The 22064-nt window shown below is 40.5% G+C and overlaps 1 protein-coding gene across 2 annotated transcripts in view; it reads right to left on the reverse strand.

The window, feature by feature from the left end:
* The window catches only part of Man2a1 (mannosidase alpha class 2A member 1), a 170032-nt gene that overhangs the window by 129220 nt on the left and 18748 nt on the right, over nt 1–22064 (reverse strand). For both annotated transcript variants that reach the window (XM_028755697.1, XM_028755698.1), the window contains exons 2-3: nt 16628–16879; nt 16004–16148 (exon numbers count right to left, since the gene is read on the reverse strand). In XM_028755697.1, the coding sequence (XP_028611530.1) occupies nt 16004–16148; nt 16628–16879 (397 nt within the window). The remainder of the gene's footprint in view (nt 1–16003; nt 16149–16627; nt 16880–22064) is intronic.

A 22064-nucleotide genomic window follows, 5' to 3' on the forward strand; every position in this document is an offset into this window, starting at 1 on the left:
AGAAAATATGTCAAAGATATTTACACGAGGCAAAATACAAGCTCAGAGATGTCAACTAAAAAGCCTTCCATAAAATTCATCTATAATTGATACTAATACTGCTACAATATAGCACAATTAATGAATAAAGAACTGAGAGTTTCTTGTAGCTTTCAATATTGAGTAATATAACAGTAAATTAGCTTTTATTGCTCTTATACAATAGACTAATCAAGTATTCCCTTTTATTCTGAATTGGTCCTTTCTTCCTCTAAATTACTGGAAAAACTACAATTGCATATTAACGTGAGACCAATCAAAAAGATAATATTTTATGCAAAGCTGCATGGGATGAATTTTTGTGATATAAAGTTATATTCCTACCTTTAGATTAATAATCTGAAGACACTGAGTTGCAAGCCGATTGATTTACTGAAATAGTCAATTCACAGCTCTTCTGTCTCCCTTGAATATACTCAGAAAGTGAAGCTGGACCAGAGCTGCAGTAAGAAGACCTCTCATCTTAGCCTTTCTCACTGGAATGATGTTGTCACCGGTAAGAGAACTAACAGCTATTTTAAATAAGTTAGAAAGCTTAGATGAGTAAATAATTACAAATTCTACAGAGATGGTATGAATCCCAATTCTAATGACATTGAAACCCAAGCTGTTTATTTTCTAGGTGCATTTAAGCAACCTAATACTTATGAACTGGCAACCCATGCTTTGTATCTTTTGTATTTTGAATTCTGGATTCAACGTGGAAGTGAGAAATCTAGTTCTCATAAGGGACACTTCCTTTCAAACAAAGTACCACACCCCAGAACCTTGGCAGAAGGCACCTGGCCAGAGAACAGAGCTCCAGGAGAATTTCCTCATTAATCCACAGACCATATCCCTTTCTACAACAGTACCCATTTGCCCAATCAGAGTATGCCCTGCCCATTAAATCCCACGACCTAGAAATCAGAGTCCAACAGCCCCAAGCTGATTTTCATACCCTGCTCGGTCTCTCGTGATAAAACCTTCATTAAGACACTCAGTCCTACTGTAGGGCCTTCAGACCTGAGAGGATTCAAGAGACCACCATTCAACAGTATGTAAATAATACTATACTGTCTGCATGTTCAACTGTTATTGGCTAGGGACATGCCTAGTTCAGGGACTAAAGAGAGTTTGGGCTACCCCACAAGAAGGTGTCTCTTCCCAAATATGCCACACCATTTGTGTGAGAAACTGAGGTCTGGGAAGTCTAAAGCTACATTTGCTCTATCAAATCACCGGCTACTCCAATGTCTTCAGGTAGGAGGAAAGGCCCCCGCACCTCATCTTTCCATCTCAGATCTTTGCAATCACTTTCTTTGATTTATAACTTTTAAATATCTAGAAACAAAGAATGTGGGCCTTTGTGTGTTTTGGCTCTAGTTCCTGAAAAATTTAAAGGCAGGACTGGACAGACATCATAGCTAATTCTTCAACCAATTCTTATGATTCTTAGAGTTCGGTGAGAATGTGCATGACAGATGAATGAAATGCAAAGCCAAAGGACTCAAACAAAATCACAAGGGTTACATAGGACAATTTATTCAACTAGAATGAAACCAAAGGCACAATTGACTACAATCAACTTTAATGTTCATAGTCTGCTCCTCTAATAACCACTGCCTAATAACCACTATATTTCAAAGGTCACTAGTAGGCCAGCCTAAATAGTCCACACATTTAATCTGAGCACTTGGGAGGCAGAGACAGGAAGATCTCTGTGAGTTCAAGGTCAACCTGGTCTACAGAGTTCCAGGCCAGCCAGGGCCACTAGAGAGACCTTGTCTTGAAGGTGAAAAAGTCTTTAGTGGACGCATTCATTCCGAAAAGGAACCTCTCTTGAAAGCACTGGTGTCCTGTTAGGGTCACAGCTACTACACTCACATGTTTAAAATAACATTAATTCCATTCAAAAGTTAAGTAATCACTAACTTTTAGAATTCATAAAAAGATTTTGAGCTGAAAGTAATTATATTCAAGTAAATGACATACTGGTGATCGCATATAAAACCAGCAACTTAAACTCTAAATTATTTCCATCTCACTGTTACAGTATTCTAAAATTTAAAGATAAATAAAAGGGGAGTTTCTAGCTTAAAAGAAAGCTTCTTTACCTTGGTAATAACGTTTTTCTCTATCAACAAATGATCAACAGGTTTCTCCCATCACTTGTTAATCCTTCAATATCAAACTGTAACATCCAACCTTATACTTAAGGGACAGCATCCAATCTTAACTGTTATTACCATTATTTGATTGTGCTGCTGATTAATTTTACTTCCAATGCAGTTAGGCCCTTCTGTCGCCCTCATAAACTGGAAGGGCTTTAACAACATTCCAGTTTACTCATTCAAACATGCATTGAGTATCTACTAAGTAAGCTATACGGCAAAGCTCAATGAAAACGGAGTCTACAGAGACTCTCAGAACAAAACGCTGTGGGAGAGGAGAAATGGTGGAGTCCTACCAGGTAGCAGAAGACTCTTAGGATGCACATCGTCCCACAGAGGCAAGAGCAGGTAAGAAACATGACAACTAAGTATGTCAGGGCATCGTAGCCACCAGTGAGTAAACCTGCACTGCAGGATTCATAACTAGAATATGGTGAACGATTCAACAAAAACAGAAGAGGGGTACTAAAATCTTCTAATCACTGTCTTTTCTTCAGATAACACAGGAAGAAGGAAGCTAAGGTTTTCTCTCATCACACGTCCATGTCCACATTAAGACCGGGAGGCACAAACTACATGGTAAGTTGAAGCAGAAGAACAGGAAGACGGCTGCAGTTCTGTTTACATGGTTAGGCAGTGGAGTGGAAATGGGCTGAAGAAGACAAAAGGACCACAAGGCAAAGGGAAGAGGACTCTGGGGCTGACTAAAAGTGTTCAGGACATGAAGAGGGCAAAGGAGGCTGAGGCTCTTCCAAAGACTCTGCAAGCCTACAAACCTGCTGAGTCCTCTAAAACTAAATGCTTTGAACTCCATCTTCCAAAAGCAGATAACCTTTCGCCCGGGGTGGCTCAGCATCAGCTAACAGTTTCTGAGCATATCACCTTCACTCTGGTAACACTGTTTGAGGTATGGTGCGCTTTAATGCATCTGAGAAGCCTGAATTGGAAATATCATCCCACACCACACAACTGACCTGCATTCTCCCTCAGAATGGCTGAGAGCAGCTCATCCTGCAGCTGTGCAATGCCCAACTGAGCCCCTTGCACTTACTGCTGCCTGAAGCCTGTAGGACACCTGCATACCTTGATATCTGATAAAAACTATGAGATCAGCTACAACAAAGAAGTAATCTCAGAAAGGAATCTAAATATTAGGGCAGAACAAAGAAGTAATTTCATACAGGAATCTACATTTTAGGCTAGAACAAGGAAGTAGTCTTCAGACATGAAAAAGACCTTGGGCTAGGATAGGGAAATAGGCTCAGATACTTTGGTCATCCTGATAAGCCTTTAGAAACAGTGATCATGGGAATGTTCACAGAATTGAGTTTAATGCCTTGCTTTTTCTTTGACTATTTGTGTTTATCGTATTGCTTGTTCCTTGACTATTTGCATCTATTATATTGCTAGACTCTCAACCTAGAACTGATCTTAATACATCCATGTGATCAAAATAATATAAAAGCATAAAGGAAGAGGGGGTATAGGATACGGGGTTCTAGGGAGGGGAAATGGTGAAAGGAGATGACATCTGTATTGTAAATAAATAAAATATCCAATAAAAAAAAAAACCTATGAGATCAGGCTCCTAAACGAGTTACACGACTATGTTTAGCTTATTTCTCTTCCCTGGTAAGGGAATTTTACGAGCAGCCACCTAGCCAGAGAAGTCCTCCCCAACACAACTGCTTAAAATGATGGGTGGAAGGGTTCCATATTAAAGATCACAGTGGGTTACTCTCTAGTAAATAACTGGGTTATTCAGATTTAAGGTCATACAAGCTGTGCAAAGTATCACAGTTTCTCAAAGTCACTTTAAAAGCTGGAAAATATTGCTTCTAAATCACTTCTAATCATAAAAGAAAATGTATCAACAAGGAAGGCCACTCACCACTGATGTATCAAAGACAGGACATCATTTCAATATGAATAAATCAGAAGAAAAAGAATAGGAAAGAGCATGATGATGTGGGCACTTCTGCAAGACAGTTAATAAAATTATTTTTGTGTTTAATAAATCTAGCATAGAAGATGTTAGCCATGAGTATTTAATTTCCTCATAGATGCTCTCTGCCTGTGGCTTCAGTAATGTTACCATGAGTGGTAGTTTTATATGAAAGAGCAAATCTCAAGTTAAGGTTCAGAAGCCAGGGTTATGTGCCAAGTCTACTCTGCAGATCTCTTACCCTCTCTCCTGCCATTTTTGTATGAAACGAGGGTATAAGATTACCACAGCACTGCTGAGCAGAGTAATGGTTCTAATATCTGTAAAATGCCAGCATGGCAGGAACTGCCTGGGACATGAGTCTAAATGTCAGTACTAACCTTTATTACCAGGGCATTAGTGAGTTCTCACACAATCAGAGTAGGAGAACAGAGAGAAACCGAAATGACAGAAGGCAGGAGACAGACCACAATCACCTACAGCTCTCAAGAGTAACTGACCTGTGTTCCTCAAGAATTAAGTCCATGGGCTTAATTAAGTCCTTTCGGCTGGGGCAGTTACCTAGCTGGTCTGCTCCTGTGGAGTCACTGTATCCTGAGCAAACCTAGAGGACTCACAGCACTCAGAGCAGCAGATACCTAGCTGGTCTGCTCCTGTGGAGAGACACCTTATCCTGAGCCATCCTAGAGGAACCACTGCACTTAGAGCAGCAGGATTTCAGGATCCCAGAGGTGGCCTGAGTCCCAGGAGTTTTTCCACCCAGGAGCTTAGGATCACAAGATCACACAGACATCTGGATTCTGAGGAGTTCTGACACAAGCAAGATAACTGGAAAGATAGAAACCAGTCAGACACAGTGAGTTCAGGTAACACTAGAGTTAACCAGATGGTGAAAGGCAAGCGCAAGAACATAAGCAACAGAAACTAAAGTTGCTTGGCATCATCAGAACCCAGTTCTCCCAGCATAGCAAGCCCTGAACACCCCATCACAATGGAAAAGCAGGATTCAGATTTAAAATCACTTCTCATGATGATGATAGAGGATTTTAAGAGGGACATGAATAACTTCCTTAAAGAAGTACAGGAGAACACAAGTAAACAGGTAGAAGCCATTAAAGAGGAAACACAAAACTCCCTTAAAGAATTGTAAGAAAACACAATGAAGGAATTAAACAAAATCATCCAGGATCTAAAAATGGAAGTAGAAACAATAAAGAAATTTGAAAGGGAAACTACCCTGGAGATAGAAAACCTAGGAAAGAGATCACGAGTCATAGACACAAGCATCACCAACAGAATACAAGAGATAGAAGAGAGAAACTCATGTGCATAAGATACCATGGAAAACATTGACACAACTGTCAAAAAAAATGTAAAATGCAAAAAGCTCCTAACCCAAAACATCCAGGAAATCCAGGACGCTATGAGAAGACCAAACCTAAGGAAAATAGGTATAGATGAGAGTGAAGATTCCCAACCTAAAGGGCCAGGAAATATCTTCAACAAAATTATAGAGGAAAACTTATCCAACCTATAGTAAGAGATGTCCATTAACATACAAGAAGCCTACAGAACTTCAAATAGACTAGACCAGAAAAGAAATTTCTCCTGTCATAATAACCAAATGCACAAAACAAAGAAAAAATACTAAAAGCAGTAAGAAAAAGGGTAAAGTAATATATAAAGGCAGACCTATAAGAATTACATCAGACTTCTAGCCAGAGACTATAAGAGCCAGAAGACTGATATCACACAGACCCTAAGAGACCATAAATGCCAGCCCAGACTAATATACCCAGCAAAACTCTCAATCACCATAGATGGAGAAACCAAGATATTACATGACAAAATCAAATTTATATAATATCTTCGCACAAATCCAGCACTTCAAAGAATAATTGATGGAAAATTCCAACACAAGGAGGGAAACTACAACCTAGAAAAAGCAAGAAAATAATCTTCCAACAACTCTAAAAGAACATAGCTAAACAAACACAATTGCGCCTCTAATAATAAAAATAACAGGAAGCAACAATCATTTTTCCTAAATATCTCTTAACATCAATGGACTCAATTCTCCAATAAAAAGACATAGACTATCTGACTGGATATATAAACAGGACCCAGAATTTTGCTGCATACAGGAAGCGTACCTCACTGACAAGGACAGACACTACCTCAGAGTAAAAGGATGGAAAACAATTTTCCAAACAAATGGTCCCAAGAAACAAGCTGCAGTAGCCATTCTAATTTCGAATAAAACAGACTTTCAACCAAAAGCTATCAAAAAGATACGGAAGGACACTTCATACTCAAAGGAAAAATCTACCAAGATGAACTCTCAATTCTGAACATCTATGCTCCAAATGCAAGGGCACCCACATACATAAAAGAAACTTTACTAAAGCTCAAAACACACATTGCACCTCACACAATAATAGTGGGGGATTTCAACACCCCACTCTCAGCAATGGACCGATCATGGAAACAGAAAATAAACAGAAACACATTGAAATTAACAGAAGTTATGAACCAAATGGATTTAACAGATAGCTATAGAACATTTCATCCTAAACAAAAGAATATACCTTTTTCTTAGCATCTCATAGTACCTTCTCCGAAATAGACCATATAATTGGTCACAAAACAGGCCTCTACAGATACAAAAAGACTGAAATAATCCCTTGCATCCCATCAGATCACCACGAACAAAGGCTAGTCGTTAATAATGACAAAACCAAAGGAAAGCTCACGTGCATGTGGAAACTGAACAACACTCTACTCAATGATGATTTGATCAAAGAAGAAATAAAGAAAGAAATTAAAGACTTTTTAGAGTTTAATGAAAATGAGGACACATCATACCAAAACTTGTGGGACTCCATGAAGGCAGTGCTAAGAGAAAAACTCATAGCTCAAAGTGCCTACACAAAGAAACTGGAGAGAGCATACACTAGTAACTTGACAGCACACTTAAAAGCTCTAGAACAAAAAAAAGCAAATACACCCAAGAGGAATAGACAGCAAGAAATAATCAAACTCAAGGGCTGAAATCAACAAAATAGAAACAAAAAGAACTATACAAAATATCAACAAAACCAGGAGCTGGTTCTTTGAGAAAATCAACAAGATAGATAAACCCTTAGCCAGACTAACCAGAGCTCACAGAGGCAGTATCCAAATTAATAAAATCTGAACTGAAAAGACATACATAACAACAGAAATTGAGGAAATTCAAAAAATCATCAGATCCTACTACAAAGTCCTATATGCAAAAAAAAAAAAAAAAAAAAAAAAGGGAAAATCTGGATGAAATAGACAATTTCCTAGAGAGATACCAGGTACCAGGTACCAAAGTTAAATCAGGAGCAGATAAACCATCTAAATAGTCCCATAACCCCTAAAGAAATAGCAGTAGTAATTAAAAGTCTACCCTCCAAAAAAAGCCCAGGACCAGATGGTTTTAGTGCAGAATTCTATCAGACCTTCAAAGAAGACCTAATACCAATTCTCTTCAAACTATTCCACAAAATAGAAGCAGAAGGAACATTACCCAATTCCTTCTATGAAACCACAATCATGCTCATACCCAAACCTCACAAAGACCCAACAAAGAAAGAGAACTTCAGACCAAACTACCTTGTGAATATTGATGCAAAAATACTAAATAAAATTCTCGCAAACTGAATCCAAGAACATATCAAAACAAGCATCCATCATGATCAAGTAGACTTTATCCCAGGAATGCAGGGATGGTTCAATATTCAGAAATCCATCAATGTAATCAACAAACTAAAAGAAAAAAACCACATGATCATCTCACTAGATGCTGAAAAGCATTTGACAAAATTCAGCATCCCTTCATGGTAAAAGTCTTGGAAAGATCAGGAATTCGAGGACCATACCTAAACATAGCAAAAGCAATTTACAGCAAGCCAGTAGCCAACATCAAACTAAATGGAGAGAAACTTGAAACAACCCCAATAAAATCAGGGACTAGGCAAGGCTGCCCACTCTCTCCCTACCTATTCGATATAGTCCTGGAAGTCCTGGCCAGAGCAATTAGACAACAAAAAGAAGTCAAAGGGATACAAATAGGAAAGGAAGAAATCAAAATATCACTATTTGCAGATGATATGATAGTATACTTAAGTGACCCTAAAACTTCCACCAGAGAACTCCTTAACCTGAAAAACAACTTCAACAAAGTGGCTGATTATAAAATCAACTCAAACAAATCAGTAGCCTTCCTCTACATGAAAGATAAACAGGCTGAAAAAGAAATTAGGGAAATGACACCCTTCACAATAGTCGCAAATAATATAAAATATCTTGGTGTGAATCTAACCAAGCAAGTGTAAGATCTGTATGACAAGAACTTCAAGTCTCTGAAGAAAGAAATTGAAGATGATCTCAGAAGATAGAAAGATCTCCCATGCTCATAGATTGGCAGGATTAATATAGTAAAAATGGCCATCTTACCAAAAGCAATCTACAGATTCAATGCAATTCCCATTAAAATTCCAACTCAATTCTTCACAGAGTTAGAAAGAAAAATTCTCAAATTTATTGGCAATAACAAAAAACTCAAGACAGCAAAAATCTATTTTCAACAATAAAAGAACTTCTGGAGGAATCACCATCCCTGACCTCAAGCTGTACTACAGAGCAATAGTGATTAAAAAAACTACATGGTATTGGTACAGAGACAGGCAGGAAGATCAATGGAATAGAATTGAAGATCCAGAAATGAACCCACACACCTATGGTCACTTGATCTTTGACAAAGGAGCTAAAACTGTCCAGTGGAAAAAGGACAGCATTTTCAACAAATGGTGCTGGTTCAACTGGAGGACAACATGTAGAAGAATGCAAATTGATCCATTCTTATCTCCTTATACAAAGCTCAAGTCTAAGTGGATAAAGGACCTCCACAAAAAAACAGATACACAGAAACTAATAGAAGAGAAAGTGGGGAAGAACCTCAAATACTCAATACAGGGGGAAAGTTTCTGAACAGAACACCAATGGCTTATGCTCTAAGATCAAGAATTGACAAATAGGACTTCATAAAATTCCAAAGCTTCTGTAAGGCAAAGGACACTGTCAATAGGACAAAACAGCAACCAACGGATTGGGAAAAGATCTTTACCAATCCTACATCCAAGTGAGGGCTAATATCCAATATACACAAATAACTCAAGAAATTAGACTCCAGATAACCAAATAACCCTATTTAAAAATGGGGTATAGAACTTAACAAAGAATTCTCAACTGAGGGAGCTCGAATGGCTGAGAAGCACCTAAAGAAATGTTCAGTATCCTTAGTTGTCAGGGAAATGCAAATCAAAACAACCCTGAGATTCCACTTCACAACAGGTAGAATGGCTAACATCAAAAACTCAGGTGATAGTAGATGCTGGTGAGGATGTGGAGAAAGAGGTACAATCCTCCATTGTTGGTGGGATTACAAGATGGTGCAACTTCTTTGGAAATCAGTTTGGTGGTTCCTCAGAAAATTGGACATAGCATTACCTGATTACCCAGCTATACTACTCCTGGGCATATATACCCAGAACATATTCTAACATATAACAAGGACATATGCTCCACTATGTTCATAGCAGCCTTATTTCTAATACCCAGAAGCTGGAAAGAACCCAGATGTCCTTCTACAGAGGAACAGATACAAAAATGGGGTACATTTACACAATGGAGTATTACTCAGCTATTAAGAACAATGAATTCGAGAAATTCTTAGGTAAATGGATGGAACTAGAAAATATCATCCTGAGTGAGGTAACCCAATCACAAAAGAACACACATGGTATTCACTCACTGATAAGTGGATATTAGCCCAGAAGCTTGAAATACCCAAGAATCAACTCACAGATCACATAAAGCTCATAAGAAGGAAGACCAAGTGTGGGTGCTTCGGTCCTTCTTAGAAGGAGTAACAAAATACTCAAGGGAGCAAATATGCAGACAAAGTGTGGGACGGAAACTAAAGGAGGGGCCGTCTGGAGACTAGTTCCACCTGAGTATCCATCTCATGTGCAGTCACCAAAGGTAGACACTGATGTGGATATCAGGAAGTGTGTGCTGACAGGAGCCTGATATAGTTGTTTCCTTAGAGGTCTGCCAGAGTTTGACATATTCAGAGGCGGATGCTCACAGCTAACCATTAAACTGATCAAGGTGTTCCCAATGGAGGAGTTAGAGTCAATACTGAAGGCGCTGAAAGGGTTTGTAGCCCCACGGGGAGAGCAACAATACCAATCAACCAGATTTCCCAAGGTCTAAATCACCAGCCTGGGAGCACGTAGGGAGGGATCCATGGCTCCAGCTGTATATGTAGGGGTGGATGACATTGTCAGGCATAGGTGGGAGAGGAGATCCTTGGTCCCATGAAGGCTGGATGTGCTGTGTTGGGGGGAATTTGAGAGTGGGGAGGTGGGAGTGGGGAGTAGGTAGGGGCACATCTGCAGAGAAGCAGGAGGAGATGCGATGAGATAGGGGGTTCCTGGGAATAGGGTAAGGGGATAACATCTGAAATGTAAATAAAATATCCAATAAAAAATCACAAATAAATAAATAAATAAATAAATAAATGCATGTTCTTATACTCACAAAAAACAAAAAACAAAAACAACAACAAAAAAACAAAAACAAAAAAAAGAATGAAGTCCATGGATGGCCCAAATCACCAGAGCTTTCCTTCTCTGAAAAAGAACCTCAATACTCAGAGCTTGGCTATCTGTTAAAAAACAGAATCTCAAAAGCTGTACGTTACTTAACTCTCAAGGCTATCATTCAGATAAAATTCAAGATGTCAATGTAATTCAGAATTCCAAATGAGCAGCAAATGACCATTTAATATAATTGTGACGAAACTAAATTTAAAATACACAAACTAAAACAGAACAAAACCTATCCATTGTTTACCAGAAATTCAAGTTTGACTGGGTGTTCTGAATTTTTATTTGTTAACTTTATTAACAATCCAAAAATTGAGATAAACATGCTAAGTTGGCTAATTTCCATAAAATATGATACAGAACCTATTTAAGTTAAATAAATATCCTCAGAAACAGGATGGCCAATAGCAAGAATGTGGATTTTAGAGTTGGACAACCCTCACCATTAAGTCACCAGTCTCTGAGAACTGACTAACTGCCAACAAAGTACTACACCATTGAACATGGCTTGATTGGCTACTTTCCCCATCCTTGGTGCAAGGCGAACAAGGAACCCTATCTCTTCCTCATGTTATGTGGACTGAGGGAAATGAAGCTTCCTACGATGGCTATCAAAACCAAAGAACACAGTTTAGCCTCCAAATTGCTTCCTCCCTACACTGACACCACCTCCCAACTGCTGTGCACCTTCCTGCTGTGCACCTTCCTGCTGTGCATCTTACTGCTGTGCACCTTACTGCTGTGCACCTTCCTGCTGTGCATCTTACTGCTGTGCACCTTACTGCTGTGCACCTTCCTGCTGGGCACCTACCTGCTGGGCACCTTCCTGCTGTGGACCTTCCTGCTGGGCACCTTCCTGCTGGGCACCTTCCTGCTGGGCATCTTACTGCTGTGCACCTTCCTGCTGTGCACCTTCCTCCTGTGCACCTTCCTGCTGTGCATCTTACTGCTGTGCACCTTCCTGCTGTGCACCTTCCTCCTGTGCACCTTCCTGCTGTGCACCTTCCTGCTGTGCATCTTACTGCTGTGCACCTTCCTGCTGTGCATCTTACTGCTGTGCACCTTCCTGCTGTGTATCTTACTGCTGTGCACCTTCCTGCTGTGCACCTTACTGCTGTGCACCTTTCTGCTGGGCACCTTCCTGCTGTGCACCTTCCTGCTGTGTACCTTCCTGCTGTGTACCTTCCTCCTGTGCACCTTCCTGCTGTGCACCTTCCTGCTGTGTACCTTCCTGCTGTGCACCTTCCTGCTGTGCATCTTCCTGCTGTGCATCTTCCGGCTGTGTACCTTCCTGCTGTGCACCTTCCTGCTGTGCATCTTCCGGCTGTGTACCTTCCTGCTGTGCATCTTACTGCTGTGCACCTTCCTGGCTCCCTCCTCCACTCTGATCTATATAGACAACAACAGCTGGCCAAACACTGTTAAATTCCAACAGTGTAACAGCTGACCAAAACTGTTTGAAAATTCACACTACCATTTCATGTGTTTGTTCTTTGAACTTTAGACAACACATAGATAAACAAATTTATTTCTAATTATTATGTAATACTTGAACAAAGATGTATTTTCTTAGTTTTAAGAATGAACACAATCCATCACTCATTAAGTCAATATTTTTTCCTAAAGAGCTGTAAATGTTCTTTATATAAAAGAAAGTTGTTCTCCAGTTTTACCTGAGGCACTGGCACCTACTGTTTACAGCCACACCATGGAGGGTGGGGGCGGGGGGGCTACTCTCTAACATTCATTGTATAAACTGCTTCATTGACAATATGCTGCTCAACCTCCCATTCAGTGTTCCTTATCTTTCCTCTACACACTGATTTCTTTGAAGGAAAATCAACTAAATAATTTGGCAGGTTAACTAGTGGGAAGTGAAGAATTAAGATTGTAAATGCAAAGGTGCTGTAATTGTATTCTAATCAGCTTATTAAGTATAACATGAACATGTATCCATCAACTCATATTTAATTTCATGGTCTATGATTCAAAACTTTTCAAATCTATACCAATACAAAGTTATCAGCATTTGCCTAACAATTTCTTTCCTATTTTTGTTTCAATTCATGTAAACCATTTTAATATTGTATGGCATATATCCTTGTGGCCTGGAAGGAGGCTTAATTGGAAAATTTATTAAAATACTGTTTGGTCATTTTTAAAATTTACCTTGTCTTACCTACTAACTCAGCTTGAAAAGGAAACAATTTACACACACACGTGTGTGTGTGTGTGTGTATCTAGATATATATATATATGTATATATACATATATACATATATTAAATATGAGTTGATGGATACATGTTCATGTTATACTTAATAAGCTGATTAGAATACAATTACAGCACCTTTGCATTTACAATCTTAATTCTTCACTTCCCACTAGTTAACCTGCCAAATTATTTAGTTGATTTTCCTTCAAAGAAATCACAGTGTGTAGAGGAAAGATAAGGAACACTGAATGGGAGGTTGAGCAGCATATTGTCAATGAAGCAGTTTATACAATGAACATTACAGACTATTTCATATACACACACACACACACACACACACATATATATATGAAAGCACCATAAATTCTTTGTTAGGGGACAAATACAGGACTTGTTTTAAAATCTTATTTCAAATATTTCTATTCCCAACAGGCATAAATCCACTGATGAAACAAACTACTGAGCCAAAGCTTGTTTTAAATTGTTGCTGCAAAAAATGCAAACAACTCTCTATAAATCTCATTTAGAAAGTAAATTGCCTAATTGCACATTCATTTGGGAGTATTCTACAAAGATTTCCCATTACAGTCATAGTTTGACTTAGAATACACATGCACATATTTTTCTGTTTTCTCTCTATTAAGAGAGTGATTTTTTCATGACTGAATGTTTCCATTTTTCACAGCATAATTTAAGTTATCAATATTCTACTTTTGTTAAGGAATCATGAAAATTACTCAAAAAGTCAGTGTATTCTTTTCTGTGCATTTTGCTTCATGGCAAAAATTGCCTTAGGTTTAACGGGTCTGTTTCTGACCACTATTTTTAACTTAAGTGAAGAAAACCCTAAGGGTAAGGGTTATTAACATCTACTAAAACAAAAGATCCCACTCTGGTTGCTAGGATACCAATAGACAGATCCATTTATTGCAGTCAGAAACAGTTATTAAGGATGTCCTCTAACAAAACAATATACTACAGCAAGAACCATAAGCAAACAAACACAGATCTAAGAAATTCCTGCACAAAGCACTTAATACTGCTGCTACTCTAAAGAGTGCAAAGTACATTTTAAATAAAATGCTTACTACAGGAGTAGGAATAAGGAGACATCAAAAAGATGGGAGTTAATGGGAAACACAAGGACAGGCAACAAGCCAAGAGCTTGACCCTAACCTAGAGAGTCAATGATTGCACTGACTTGTGAGCAGTGAATGACAGGCGCTGTCTCCTGGTCTGGCTGTTCCACAAAGTGCAGTGTGTGAGCCAAAGCCCTAGCCCTTAAAGCGCTTAACCTCAGTGAGTGGGCTCAGTAAAAATACTGCATATCTCTACATGCATACATGCAAGTGTGGGTGAAGGTATGGTGTGAACCTGTAATAAAGGACTATGTAGACAGGTCAGAGAAGATCTTACATATGACAAGTTATCATATGCCAAATGTTAGGGTAAGCATAAGCAACATTCAAGAGGGGACACCTGTTCTTTGCCACTCAGGTTTGCTCTCTAGAGAGAAATCCCAGTGGACTTGACATGAGAAATTTCAGTACCCTCCCTGGCCGTGTCACTTTGACAAGATGATAACGCCTTTGCAGTGAATAGCGCCACCAGCCTCCCCTAAGCATTAGAGGTTTGCAAACCATTCAAGCACCCTGCCTGGTAAACCCTGTCATTTAATATTACAGCTGAGTGCTAAGAATAACAAGCAAAGGAGCTGGTGAGAACTGAGCATCCGGGGAAGGGGAAATGCACAGGAAAGACTTCAGAGAAACCGAGAGAGACTCAACGCATTGTGTGCAGACCTAAAGCTGTAAGTTGCACTTAGATCACAGCAAGTTGTCATAGACAAGAGGGCATGGGGTATAGGAGTAAAGAATGTGAGTAGCTAAGTGGTACGCACAGGTGTGAGTGAACTGGAAATCCTTGAAAGTAACTGCATGGAGAGAACTAGGTGCTTAAAAAAGATAAGAACACAAATAGTGATAGCCTTCAAAAAATCGTGTTTAGAAATACATCCTCAAGATATGCTGTACTAAACCCACTGGGCACACTAAATGCACGCTGTGCTGTGTGTTCACACCTATAAGCAAGCAAGTCAGATCATGTGCTCCACTGAAATTATAGCAATTACCCCTTACCTTGGGGGTGGGGGAAAATGACTGACCTCAACAAATAAAAGCCTTCCTATGAAATAACAGTAATTACAAAGATAACAGCTATTTTCGTGTCACGTCTGATTCCTTTACATTTCATCCTGGGAAGATACTATGGTCCTAATTCCAGTGGATAAAAACCTCATCCACCGAGGGATTAAATAACTTGCCTAAAGTCACTTCACTCTCCTGTCTGACAGACAGAAGGAACACCAAAGCTCCCAAGCCACTGCTCACTACTTCTCTGTGTTAAAGACTCAAGTTTCCCAATGAGCACCCTGCCTTTTTGAAGTGGAATTTACAGGTATGATTTAACGATTCTTTCATGTACTATTTTTTTTGTTTGTTTTTTACACTTGTTTTACTTTACAGGTATGACTGCTTTGCCCACATGTCCATGTGCATACCTCGCACCTGCTGAGGGCAGAAGAGGGTGAGGTGTCTCCCAGAACTGACTGGAATTATGGGTGATTGTGAACCATCCTGTGAGTTTTGGAAATTGAACTTGCATCCTCTAACAGTGGCTTAAGGGCCCTAACATAACTATCTCTTCAGCTTCCCATCAGAGATTTCACGAGAAACAAGTAAAAGATACTATCAGTATCCTGAAATACAAGGATATCATTGCTTCCTGCTCTACATGTTCTAGCCTGTAATGGCACAAACAGGTAAGCTAAGCACATAACATAAGAAGAGTACATCACAGTGAAGTCAAAGACACGTAAGCTCTCCCAGACTCGAACCACAAGATGTGGGTGCTAGACAAGCTAGCTGGAGCTATTAGAAAGTGAAGCTTTTACCTGGGTCATTATGGGAGTGAGGCACCACAAACACTTGCAGGGGCTCACGGTCCCACTCATCAGCTTCATACTTAATGTCAAAGCCTTGCTTCCAAACTCCACCATCTGGATTATCAAAAGGAATCAGATCGTAAACATCCAACATCTAAAAATACGAAAGAGAAAAAGTTAAATTTTAACCACTGTTAATTTATACTAAATTCTGGACAATATTACCTCAAAGATAATCTTTGCTGGTTTTTTTTAATCAATATATAATGAAATAAAAAAACTGCAAAAATTAATTGAAACTTTAGGCCAAAGGCATTTGATCATCATTCAAAGGCTTGGAAGGCTATTTGTGCCACATAATTCCTCCTTCTCTTGCTTTAAGTGCCAGTGTGACTGAATATGAAAACAAAAACAGAGTTAGGCATCCAAAATGACAGTGCTCAGAAGAAAACAGACAGAGGTGACAGTAGTGATTCATATCACTAACAAGTTAAAATGACAATGAGACCAAACAAATCATGGCAAAAGACAACACTGGAGCCCAGAGCTTAGAAACTTACAGAATAAAGCAGACACAGAAGCAAACCTGAAAACAAACAAACAGGCCACTGATGACCAGTGGCTGCCCATTACCTGCACATCCCGGTGCTGGTTCCCGCTCTGGGAGGCAAACAAACAGTCTTTGGGGTCAGCCTGAAGGGCTAACTGTGAAGAGTGGATGTGTGCAGAGCCTTGGCTAGCGTTGCCTGCTGGCCCTCTTGGGCCGTCCTCCACAGACTCGCTCAGGTTGATGACGGAGTCTCTGATATTGGAGATGATCTCGTTGTTCTCCGCTAGCAAACGCTCCAAATGGTCGATCTTTTCTTGCAGTATTGAAAGCTGGCCCTGAAATACAAGAGGCAGCTATGTGAACCATGGCTCTGCTGAGTCACAAAGGACCAGCACTCACCCTCCTCTGCCCAATTCTGTACGCACAAGCATACAGCGTATGGGCAGCTAGGACTGAAATACCTTTTTATAGCAACCACCAATTTTTATCTAATCTTATTTTTAGAGTGTGACAGAATGACCAAGATATTTACGGATTGTTTCCTAGTCCCCCCAAATCCAGGTCTAACTGATCTTTGGGTCTCTAGAATCACTAATGCAGACACATGTTATATTCAAGAATGAAATTTTAAATTTAAGCAAAACAGACTAGGGTTATTTTGCAGGGTCAAAAACCATACAAACTGAATGAGAATATTCCACCTCCACTTGTTAACACATACTGGACAACCTAAAGAAAAATCAATTCATCAACTCTTAAATGCCACAGACATAAGCATGCCCTAATACGCCATTCAGAATGCTTTTATTATGCTGTGTGACATGCAGGGCGTTTTCCTTTTTAATTGATCCCCACATTAAGAAGCTTGGCATCCTAACAACTATGTTTTACCAATTCCTGCAGCTAATGGCAGGAAGAATCATGTCTGACTTGTTCAACCCGGGACCTTCAGTTACAAGTGCAGGAAAGATAGTCATGCATCTGTCATGTTTCTGAATAACAGCTCTGAACTGAAAGCCTAGGCTTAGGCAGAATGCCACACAGTGGGAAGACAAAAACACCTAATATATACTGCCTCTGCATATGCAAGATAACATTGTAAGCAACACAAACACACATTTAAAAATAATAAATATAACAAGGAACCAGAGAGATGGCTCTGTGGTTAAAAGCACTGTCTGCTCTTACAGACAACCTGGCTTTGATTCCCAGCACCCACATGTTGTCTCACAACTATCTGGAACTCCAGTCTCAGGGGATCCAACACCCTCTTCCAGCCTTGGTGGGCACCAGAAATGCAAGTGATACAGACATACATGAGTTAAAACACCCATTCATATAACTTGTTCTGTTTTGTTCAGATTTTCTTAGACAGGGTTTCTCTGTGTAGTCCTGGCTGTCATGTAACTTAATCTGTGATCAGGCTGGCCTTGAACTCAGAAATCTACCTACCACTGCCTCCCGAGTGCTGGGACTAAAGATGTGAAGCACCATGCCCAGCTCCTAAAGTAATTTTTAAATGAAAAACAAATCTGAAGACCTTAACTAAACTTATCTGCATAGAATATTGCTGAAAATTGAAAACCTGAAGGAAGCAAATGGAAAGATATACTAATATCTACAATGGTGCAATTTTGACAAAACATCCAATTAAAAACTGGTTGGGATGTCTGGATCACTTTTAACCTATTGTGAATATTTGTTGGTTTAACAGTGAGTAAAAGATTTAATAATACTGGTAAAACTCAGTGGGATTAACAAGGGAAGCAGATCAAGTACAAAGAGGACACAGCATAGCCAAGGAGACCTGCGGGCTCAAGGCAAGACTGACTCACCGATCACATGAAGAAGCTAGAGAAATCATGTGGGCTCCAGATCAACAGAGCCCTTTAGTGATAAGCTAGCCAGGAGCCTCCAGCCTGCAGCCCAGAACTATAGATGTGGCCCAGCATAAAAAGCTTATTTATTTAAACTCACTCAAACATGATGAGGTTTCCTGTATGGCTGTTTTCATAACTAGAGTATTCAATTCTAGAGTATAAACAAGTAGACTCTAATACCATGACCCTGTCAGTACAATGTAAAAAGGCTACCCATTCCCACCATACCAGTAAAAGCCACATCCATGTTGGTTGAGGGCCAGCAGTTCTTTGCTATGCAAAGACCAAAAGCTCTCTCCTGGTGCAGCTCCTCATCCAACCCGAAAGAATTGGAACACATGGGGAGATTTCTTCACACATTACCACAGCAGAGCAGGCTGGGGCTTCCTGCAAATGCTCTGACTCATCCTGCTGAGGAGTTGCATCCAGTATTGAAACCAAAACACCCTCCAATGGGGCTGTCTTATCACAGAGGCCACTGTCAAACAAGTTCCCATTCTGTGCAGAATTGGACCTTCAGAGCTACCTCACACATCTCCCTAAAATGAAGCTCTGGCATGCTTCCAGGGCTTTTAAAGATACTATGTGAGGGTGCCAGACCATAATACATCTTTCTAAAGCCATCTGTGCTGGAGGAGATTCCCCTTGGGCCCACATCCATAGCCAAGCTGCCTACTGGATCTCCACATTCAGTGAGGAAGACAAGGACCACTCTAGGGAAAGCTTCTGCCATGCAGCCTTGCTCCCAAAACCTATGTGTCAGAGAAATACTCAGTATAAACATTACCAGTGATGGTTCCTGAAGAGGAAGCCAACAGACACTAAAGATGACTTTCACTTTCATAGTAGCTCTGAAGATACAATTAATGACCAGCGCCCAGGATTGTATATTAACTTAAGTACAGGTAGAAGAGTGTAGCCTGGGGCTCTGTCAACATCAATGGTCTAATGAAAGCCATTTTTAAATTATATTATGCACCGGAATAAGATCTCCCTCCAAACAGCCAAAATCCTTAACGTATATCTCATAGGCAAACTCCATGCCCGTGGCTGGGAGGAGTGGCGTGACCTGAAGAGGTATACCCATGGTGTGCATTAAAGAAACAGAAATGATAGATAATGTTTCAATTACGTTGACAGGTTAAAGAATGCTGATAGTAATATTGAAGAAGACAGTTTTCTGTAGGGCAAGAAACCCACTGATGAGAAAAGCACGTTATCCTCTGATTTGCTAATCAGTTCTATAGGGAGGTATCTTCAGCGCTGTTCTGCCGAGGAGGGGAAGAAGGTCATATTTGATTTTCTCTGCTAGTGGTGAAAGAGAAAAGCTGGGGGAAAGATCGCACATATCAAAGACACTGGGCAGAGCTAAATTACAGTCTACAACAAGGTAGACTAGGATCAGTGCCCACTCCATCCTATGAAAGAAATCAATCACTGCCCACAGCCAACTCTGAACACATGGCATAATGATCTGCCCCGGGACGACAAGGGCTGCCGGCGACTAGAGTTACTGTGACCACTCAAGCACAGCTGATTGTGCATCTTCTTCCTTCAGGCTCCACCTGCAAAGACGGCTGTCTGTCCCTCTGCCCCTCAGAGGCCTCACATGCAGAGGCGGGGCCCTTCAAACTTCCAACCCCATCTCTGTCATTGGCTCCGAGGCTTCACTCCTGGGAAAGTCCTCCTGATGCTGCAGTGTCAAACTCCCCTTCCCAGCGGTATGGCTGTTCTCCTACACCAACCTACATGAAGCAGCCAGTCTCATATGCCTATGCACAATGTAGTCTAATTTTTTAATTTTAAATTTATTATTATGTGTATGGAGTTTTTTGACTGCGTGTATTATTATATATTATTATGTGTACAGGGTTTTTGACTGTATGTATGTCTCTGCCCCATATGTGTGTAATGCCCAGGGAGGACAGATGAGGGCATCAGGTTCCCTGGAACTGGAGGTATAAACAGCTGAGTCACCATGTGGGTGCTGGGAAAAGAACCCAGGATGAGCAATCTCTCCAGTCCTACTATCTGCATTTTTCCAAGTCAGCCACACCCCTATGCCTGCCTTAACTACAAGAGATGCCTGACCGGGAAGTCATGTAACTGGACTACCAAGGGATCTTGAAAAGGGGCAAAGTACTGTCATCTGTACTTCTTAGCTTGATTAGCTTCTGATAATCAGTTTTCGGCCACTCCCTTCTTCTGTCAAAAGGGAAAATCCAAGCATGTCACCCTGAGTAGCTCACAGAGCTACCCCTGTGTCTAGAAGGCATTTTTAAAGCACCCTGGGCCAATGGGCTGGGTGGGGAAAACCCGCTATCACGTGGAGCATCTGTCACCAAGGGCCTGACAAGGTAAAAATGTAGACAGCAGACTCTTGCTTTGTCATCTAGATAATAACAGGTCCTTCAAGCTTTTTATCTCTGGGACTTCCTGCAATAGATTCCCAGCTCGGCCTGAGGGTGACAGCAAGGCCTTCTCAGGGCCTGGGCCTGTGTGCTTGGAGGGAGCCAGAAAATGTTTCTGTAGCTCTGTCATCTGCCAACAGCCCACGCTTCTCAGACACATGGGGATTTTCAAAGCTTGCACTCTGCACTCCTCTGGTCTTACAATCCCAGCTCACTCACGGGCCCACTGCATTCAGATTTTGTCCATCTCACTAAAAGCTGCCCACATAAACTCTCCTTGATGCACATACAACCAGCCTGATGCAAAGCATGCTGGGACCTCATCATCTCCAGGTACACACCACAGAGCACCTTCATCCTGGAAACTGCAGTGAGTGACTTGATTTGCGGTCCCATGTGCCCTTGGCTTTCTTCCTCTGGCCTACTTTTGCTGGCTCCTTCTCTCTCTGACCTCTGAATGTCAGCCACCAGGTTAGCGCCTCAGCCTGTTACATCTCTATACTGCATGATCTCATCCACTCAGAGACGTAAATGCCATGTTGTACTCCTGTCTCTGTTACTTACATATTCTGCAGAAACCTCTGAAAAGCAAGTCCTGATATTCAAGCACCTACTGACTGCTGTATGTGACATCAACCCTACCTGCTGAACATATGCTTCTCCCAAGCTACAATACCCTTACATCTTCAGAAAGAGGCTCTGGTCTCCCCAGTTAGCTCCTTCAAAATGTTAGTGTCCTGATTCTTCTTCTGTCCTCATGATGCCTCCATACCTAGTTCCTTTCTATGTCCAACACACTTGTTGAATCAATAAATTCTCTCCCTCCACCTTCCCAACACTCTGACTACAAGGCACCAGTAATTTTCTGAATCAACTCTATCTCTCCACATGCATGTTTAGTCATCCATGCTTTGCCCAGACAACAGGCCTGCTGTAATATCTACTGTCAGCTTCTTACTGCCATTGGAACATTCTTCATCACAGTCAAAGCACAGAATGACTCTCTCCGTTAACACAGGGATTCATGCAATGCTTTCTCAACTTATCCTTGCCCTAACTACAGCCCAGCTCCAAGCCAGCTCCTTCTCGATGATTTTTGGTACCTTCATGCATATTTTTTCCCTTTATACAATGCTTCGACTCTCTCCCTAAAAAACACCTTAAATGTCTTCTCAGCTACTCTCTCTAAAATAGCCTTCTGTATAGTATTCTTTCTCCATTCACTTCCA

This window comes from Grammomys surdaster, unplaced genomic scaffold (genome assembly GCF_004785775.1).
Source record: "Grammomys surdaster isolate TR1022 unplaced genomic scaffold, NIH_TR_1.0 126076, whole genome shotgun sequence".
In the NCBI taxonomy this organism is placed as follows: domain Eukaryota; kingdom Metazoa; phylum Chordata; class Mammalia; order Rodentia; family Muridae; genus Grammomys; species Grammomys surdaster.